Here is an 8,511-nt window from a genome sequence, read left to right as displayed (position 1 = left end):
TTTATATAGTCGGAAATCGATATTTCGATGTGTTACAAACGGAATGACAAACTTATTATACCCCCGTCACCATTCTATGGTGGTGGGTATAAAAATGTGTCTTAAAAGTATCCTTACTTGTATTCTCCGCTTCTTTGGCTTGGAATCAATACCAAAATTTTTAAAGTAAAGACAAAATTTTTGGAACCGGGCATGCTTTTTTTCAGTGTATGGACCAATTTTGCATGGTTGTTAAATGGCATATACTCACATCACGTACCGAATTTCAACTGGATTGGATGTAATTTCCTCCTCTAACAGGGGTTCGGTTTATATGGGAGGCTATATATAATTATAGGCTGATATGGAACTATGTTTGCATGGGTGTTAGCGGTCATAGACTAATACAACTACCAAATTGAAACTGGATCTGATGAAATTTGCTCTTCCTAGTTGTATTAGTCTATGACCGCTAATTGGTATGTTTTGGTAGATTTTGCAAAATATTGCTCTCCAACAATGAGGCACTTTACAAATTTTTAATAGCAATAGAATTTCGACAAAATTTTTTATAGAAATAAAATTTTGACAAAATTTTCTATAGAAACTAAAATTTTGACAAAATTTTCTATAGAAACTAAAATTTTGACAAAATTTTCTGTAGAAACTAAAATTTTGACATAATTTTCTATAGAAACTAAAATTTTGACAAAATTCTTATAGACATAAAATTTTGACATACAATTTTTATAACATTTTCTATAGAAATAAAACTTTGACAAAATTTTCTATAGAAAACAAAGTTGACAAAATTTTCTATAAAAGTAAAATTTTTACAAAATTCTTATAGACATAAAATTTTGAAAACGTTTTAGAAATAAAATTTTTATAAAATTTTCTATAGAAATAAAATTTTGACAAATTTTTCTATAGAAATAAAATTTTGACAAAATTTTCCATAATAAAAAAAGTTGACAAAATTTTCAATAGAAATAAAATTTTAACAAAATTTTCTATAGAAAACAAAGTTGACAAAATTTTCTCTAGAAATAAAATGTTGACAAAATTTTCTATAGAAATAATATTTTGACAAAATGTTCTATAGAGATAAAATTTTGACAAAATGTTCTATAGAAATAAAACTGACAACATTTTGTATAGAAAATCAAATTTTGACAAAATTTTCTATAGAAATCAAATTTTGACAAAATTTTCTATAGAAATAAAATTTTGACAAAATTTTCTATAGAAACTAAAATTTTGACAAAATTTTTTATAGAAACTAAAATTTTCTATAAAAATAAAATTTGGACAAAATTCTTATAGACATACAATTTTGACAAGATTTTAGAAATAAAATTTTTATAAAATTTTCTATAGAAATAAAATTTTTATAAAATTTTCTATAGAAATAAAATTTTGACAAAATTTTCTATAGAAAACAAAATTTTGACAAAATTTTCTATAGAAAACAAAGTTGACAAAATTTTCTATAGAAATAAAATTTTGACAAAATGTTCTATGGAAATAAAATTTTGACAAAATGTTCTATGGAAATAAAATTTTGACAAAATGTTCAATAGAAATAAAATTTTGAAATAAAATTTTGACAACATTTTCTATAGAAAATCAAATTTTGACAAAATTTTCAATAGAAATAAAATTTTGACAAAATTTTCTATAATAAACAAAGTTGACAAAACTTTCAATAGAAATAAAATTTTAACAAAATTTTATATAGAAAACAAAGTTGACAAAATTTTCTATAGAAATAAAATGTTGACAAAATTTTCAATAGAAATAATATTTTGACAAAATGTTCTATAGAAATAAAATTTTGACAAAATGTTTTATAGTAATAAAATTTTGGAAAAATTTTCAATAGAAATAAAATTTTGACAAAATTTCCAATAGAAAACAAAATTTTGACAAAATTTTCTATAGAAAACAAAGTTGACAAAATTTTCTATAGAAATAAAATTTTGACAAAATGTTCTATGGAAATAAAATTTTGACAAAATGTTCAATAGAAATAAAATTTTGAAATAAAATTTTGACAACATTTTCTTTAGAAAATCAAATTTTGACAAAATTTTCAATAGAAATAAAATTTTGACTAAATTTTCTATAGAAAACAAAGTTGACAAAATTTTCTATCGAAATAAAATTTTGATAAAATTTTCTATAGAAATAAAATGTTGACAAAATTTTCTATAGAAATAAAATTTTGATAAATTTTTCTATAGAAATAAAATGTTGACAAAATTTTCTATAGAAATAAAATTTTGACAACATTTTCTATAGAAAGTAAAATTTTGACAACATTTTGTACAGAAAATAAAATTTTGACAAAATTTTCTATAAAAATAAAATTTGGACAAAATTCTTATAGAAATAAAATTTTGACAAAATTTTGTATAGAAATAAATTTTTGACAAAATTCTCTATAGAAATAGAATTTTGACAAATTTTTCTATTTTTCTATTTTCTTTAGAAATAGAATTTTGACAAAATTTTCTATAAAAGTTTGTTTGTATCAATAACAACTACTTGTGCTATGTTTTAAGGCGATAGCTTGTTTCGATCGGAAGTTAGTGTAATTTCAACAGACGGACGGATGGACGGACGGACATCGCTAGATCGACACAAATTTCACCACGATCCAGAATAAATATTCTTTATGGGGTCTTAGACCAATATTTCCCCATTCTATAGTGGAGATAGTGTTTGCTAGGGAGCGAAAATTAAAAGTGCGCGATTTTTCCGAAATATTTGAGAATTTATTCCGAAACAATTGTAACAGACTGATCAATCGAAGCATTATCCATCGCTATACACTAAGTTTTCCCATGTTTTTGGCAATATTAGGAAAAACGACTGATCTTTTGTCATGGCTTTCTAAATATTGCGGCCGTTTATCACTCAATGCTAGACTCAGACGCATCATTTCAGTTCGATACGAAGCTCCTGTGATGCCTGTGACTTTAGCTCTTTCTTGCTTATTCTGTTTCTAATACCTAGCCTACCCTACCCTAATGCATGTATGCATTTGTATTTCTTGCATACTTTCGCGAAATTTTCTCATTATCATTGTTGCCTTGCACTTGAAAATGATTTCTAATTTATGAAAGACAAAAAGCATGAAAGAAAATAAGAGACACACAATAAACTGAATAAGGGAATTTGTTATTTATTTTTTGTTTGTTTTTGTATCTATAGGAATTTCTTTGGTTTAATTATGTCTAGATTTTAGTGGTTTTCTTGATATGGCAGCGTAGGGTTGAATCCAAAAAATTCAAATAGCAAAATATATCAGAAAGACTGAAAAACAAACATTGTATTGCTTATTAAAATAATTGTCAAATATGGGTAAAAATAAAGGAGGTGGTGGTGGTGGCGGCGGAGGTTCCGGCGGTGGAGGTGGAAATGTAAGTTTTTTTAAGTGAAATCTTATGAATTCATTTTATTCGCTATTGATTTGATATAGTAATTTTAAAATTATATAACTGAAAAAATACTCTCTTTTAAGAAAAAATGGCATTATTAAACTCATATAAAAAATTCTGCTAAGAAAAGGAATCGGTTTCTGCCGTTATATTTTTGTAATTTATGGTCTAGTGAATCACTATGGAATCACTATCAGTTTCGGGATGGCATTATGAAAATGACCCGTTGCCGAAAACCGATTCTAAAATAAAATAAATAATTCTTTCAAAATTTTATTGTTATACAAAATTTTGTAAAAATTTTATTTCTATAGGAAATTTTGTCAAAATTTTATTTCTATAGAAAATTTTGTCAAAATTTTATTTCTATAAAAAATTTTGTCAAAATTTTATTTAAAGGAAAATCCTGTCAAAATTTTATTTATATGAAAATTCTGTCAAAATTTGATTTCTACAGATTTTTTTCAAAATTTTATTTCTGTAGAAAATTTTATTTCTATAGAAGATTTTGTCAAAATTTTATTTCTATAGAAAATATTTTCAAAATTATATTTCTTAGAAAATTTTGTCAAAATTTTATTTCTTAGAAAATTTTGTCAGAATTTTATTTCTATCGAAAATTTTGTCAAAATTTTATTTCTATAGAAAATTATGTCAAAATTTTATTTTTATAGAAAGTTTTGTCAAAATTTTATTTCTATAGAAAATTTTGTCAAAATTTTATTTCTATAGAAAATTTTATTTCTATAGAAGATTTTGTCAAAATTTTATTTCTATAGAAAATTTTGTCAAAATTTTATTTCTATACAAAATGTTGTCAAAATTGTATTTCTATAGAAAATTTTGTCAAAATTTTATTTCTATAGAAAATATTTTCAAAATTTTATTTCTTAGAAAATTTTGTCAAAATTTTATTTCTATAGAAAATTTTGTCAAAATTTTATTTCTATAGAAAATTTTGTCAAAATTTTATTTCTACAGAAAATTTTGTCAAAATTTTATTTCTATAGAAAATTTTATCAAAATTTTATTTCTATAAAAAATTCTTTCAAAATTGTATTTCTATAGAAAATTTTGTCAAATTTTTATTTCTACAGAAAATATTGTCAAAATTTTATTTCTCTTCTGAATTTTATTTTATACAAAATTTTGTCAAAATTTTATTTCTATAGAATTTTTTCAAAATTTTATTTCTATAGAAAATTTTGTCAAAATTTTATTTCTATAGAAATTTTGTGAAGTACCTTTTCGTTGGAGAGGAATAACATATTTTATCGATCGTGGGGTCACAGTAAATGCCAGATATTATCGGCAAAATGTCCTAAAGATGTATTGAAGTCCTCGACAAACAAACATTTCGGTTGCAGACCATGGGCAACAGAATTCAGAACCATTAGCATGCGTCATGCATCCTAGAGCGAAAAGGACTTTAATTCGTGACCACCCCCAAAAAATTTAAAAATCCACCCAAAACCTAAAAAAAAATTAAATTTTTATATGAAAAACTTATTTTGCTCATAACCTATGTCCTAAACTAAGCGTCCTAGAGCGAAAAGGACTTTAATTCGTGACCACCGCCAAAAAATTGAAAAATCCACCAAAACCTAAATTCAACCACCTAAAACCTAAAAAAATTGAAATTTTTATATGAAAAACTTAGTTTGCTCATATCTCTTAAAGTAAGCGACCTAGAGTGAAAAGTACTTTAATTCTTGACCATCCCCAAAAAATTTCTCGCTTCATTTCTATCGCACAATGGTCATTAAAATTTCGATATCTCCATCCATAGAAACTGATTTTTTTCAATTAAAAAAATTAGTTGATACAATTAACTTTTTAATCAAAATTTGGAGACGAACTCAGTTAGAACAAGTATATACGGACTAAAGTTCGACTGGGCCGAATCTTATATACCCACCACCATTAATCAAAAAATATAATTGTTTCCTTAGAAAACTCTTCGTCAGGTTACTTGAAAATAAATATATAGAATTTTAGGTGGATTTGATGACAGATACATACAACATAGAAATCGGGAGACTTAACACATGGGAGCTATACCAGAACCTGTACCGATACACAATATTTTGGACACATATATTCGTGGTCCTAAAATACCTCTAGATTTCCAATTTTAGTCGGAAATCGATATTTCGAGGTGTCACAAACGGAATGACAAACTTACTATACCCATTCTAACTACACGCTCACAAAAAATCGCTTCTGTAACATATACTCCCAAACATATTTTGCTTCAAGCATATACATTTTTGGCTATTGCCCAAACATTTATATGTTTGATCTCTTCCAATATATAATATGTTTGAAAGCATATTGGTCTAAACAATATATGTTTGGGTAGTCAATTTCCAAACATTTTGTATTTTTGCATCCAAATTCAATAATGTTGTCTTCCAAAAAACAATATGTTATTATGTGAACATATAATATGTTTGGAAGCATTTTGCACCCAAAAATATTATATGCTTAAAAAAATTCTCCCAAACAATATTGTGCTCAAAATTTTATTTATTTATTTATATATTTACAATCATAATGAATTATGAAAATAAACAGGTAATATAGGTGCTAACAACATAGGTTTTCGACCTGAATGCTCAAAATTTTGTTTCTGCCCAATTGTATATTCCCTCGACATCTTTCTCACTTCCACGAGATTTTTTAGTTCTTAGCACCTTTTTCTGTAATACAAACATTGTAGAAGAAATTATTCAATTGTATGATTTTTTTTATTTTAATTTTACCTTTTGCCGGACGGGGATTCGAACAGCGGACCACACAGTTTGTAAGGATCAAAGAAGTAGCTGATCAATTGCCCAAGGAAACATAAAATGTTAATTTTGTAATAACAAGCAACAACCACCAACTTAATTCAATATCGCTCCCTGTTAAATAGCGCTCCAAGCTACTAAACACATATATGTTTATAGGCTATTTCTAAATTAATATATGTTTGCATCCAAGCATATTATATTTAAAAACATTTTATGTCCCAAACATAATATGTTCTAACATATTAACATATATGTCCCAAACATGTTATGCTAGTTTATGAACATTATATGCTTGCACTCAAAAATATTGTGTTTAAAAATTTGTGTTCCAAACATATAATGTTTATAGCCAAACATATGAAAAACAGTCTTTTTCATCCGTGTATGATGATAGAGTTTTTTTTTTTTGCAATCAACATCAATTAAATTTTGAATTTATGTTGATTAATTGAAATTTGAATTAATGAAGTGAATTAATTTTGTAATCAATTATTTTTTTATGCCCAATTGAAATTGGGTATAAAAAAATTCGTGATTGAATCTGAAAAAAACTATTTTTCTGTGAAGTGGTCCAGCCCTAAATATGTTAGAAGATTTTTTATTTATTTATTTATTTGTTTTTTGTATTCATATTTACCAACAAAGTAAATTGGAAATCTAAAGGTCAAAATAACAAATTCCAAATAAAAGGATTTTTTTTTTTCATTTAATACGTAAGAACCTCTAGTCGTGCTTTTCAAAGTAATTTTCTATGGCAACAGAAAATTCCCACTCTTTTTATAATTTACAAAAAAACCTATATTTAAGATTTTTTTAGTTGTTGTTGGTTTGCTAAGATTAAAACAGCATGTAATTAACTGGTCCCTAGAGATAGAGGATTGAATAGCCAAACCCTTCAAATGCTTTGCAACACTACTATTTATGTTGTACAAACTTAAATAAGTGGAAAAATTTGAACTTTTCACCTTTCTAAACTAAATTATCCATAAACAAACAGAAGCTCTTGCTCTTTTATCAGCATCTAATGAAGAGCGAGGAGTAAAGAAAGGCGAATGAAGAAAAAATAATGAATAAAATAAATAAGGGGAAAAAAGGTAATTAACGTTTTTGATATTACTTATTTTGCAGAAGAAAGGTGGTGGCGGAGGAGGAGGAGGTGATAAGGGAGGTGGCAAAAACAAAGGTGGAGGTGGTGATAAAGGAGGTGGAGCTAAAAAAGGTCAAGACCAAAAAGGCGGAGGTGGTGGTGGTGGAGGCAAAAAAGGTGGCAAGAAATAGTACAACTCAAACACTAACTTGAATCCTCTTAATCTCATCATTATAATGTATAAGCTTAATAAGTGCTTTATTTCTTCAAGTGTTCCACAAATCAATGGTATTTCGTTTTTGGTTAATTTGTAATTTTTATTGGATTTTATTTTATGTTTATGCTACAAAGAAAAAAACTTAATTATAATAATCATATTGTTTTTTTTTTTCTATATATTGTAAGACAATGAGAAATATAAAGTAACACTAGCAGAATTAATAATAAAAATAAACAATTTATATGATCTTAATATACTACATGTGTTTAAGGAATATTTCTTTTATTTTTATTCTAAAAAATAACTTGTGTTTATTAATAAACATTGCACTTAAATATTGGAAATTAAACATGTCCCTTGATAATTTTAAAAGATAATATAAACAAGAATTTAAGCTTCAGTAAGTTCATCACCCTTACAAGCATTTAGTTCACTTTTTCAACAGTAAATGGAAAATTACTAGCATTATAGAATTTTAGACTAACATGGTATGGTATTCAGTGAATGGGGAAAGAAAAAACCGAATAATTTAATTTGGTAACTCCGAAGGACGAACCCCGTTGAATGCCTATAATTTTTCAATTCTTGCTTTGCTAAAATTATAACTTTTTTGCCAAAAAAAATTTATTCAGCAAAAAAATTTAGAAGTTCTTCTAAAGGCACAATTTTAAAAGCACTACCAAAACTGTCCTTCCAATGTGTTCTTTATTTTAACTGTACAATTTTGAAAAAAAAATTCTATAGAAATAAAATTTTGACAAAATTTGCCATAGAGAAATAAAATTTTGTCAAAATGTTCTATATATAGAAAATGTAGTCAAAAATTCTACAGAAAATGTCAAAATTTTATTTCTCTAGAAAAATTTGTAAAAATTGTATTTCTTGCTATAGAAACAAATAAAAATAAAATTTTGACATAATTTTCTGGAAACATAAAATTTTGACAAAATTTGCCATAGAGAAATAAAATTTTGTCAAAATTTT

General features: G+C 25.4%; 1 protein-coding gene across 1 annotated transcript; it reads left to right on the top strand.

Moving 5' to 3' along the window:
- Nucleotides 1–3,220: 3,220 nt before the first annotated feature.
- On the top strand, nucleotides 3,221–7,783 carry LOC142220526 (uncharacterized). Its single transcript, XM_075289710.1, has 2 exons — nucleotides 3,221–3,407; nucleotides 7,349–7,783. The coding sequence occupies exons 1-2, from the start codon at nucleotides 3,345–3,347 to the stop codon at nucleotides 7,496–7,498; spliced, it is 213 nt and encodes a 70-aa protein (XP_075145825.1). The 5' UTR covers nucleotides 3,221–3,344; the 3' UTR covers nucleotides 7,499–7,783.
- Nucleotides 7,784–8,511: the final 728 nt, after the last annotated feature.

Source organism: Haematobia irritans, chromosome 1, assembly GCF_050003625.1.
Source record: "Haematobia irritans isolate KBUSLIRL chromosome 1, ASM5000362v1, whole genome shotgun sequence".
NCBI classification, from domain to species: domain Eukaryota; kingdom Metazoa; phylum Arthropoda; class Insecta; order Diptera; family Muscidae; genus Haematobia; species Haematobia irritans.
The sequence above is the reverse complement of the archived record's forward strand: the minus strand, read 5'-3'. Positions and strand labels throughout refer to the sequence as shown.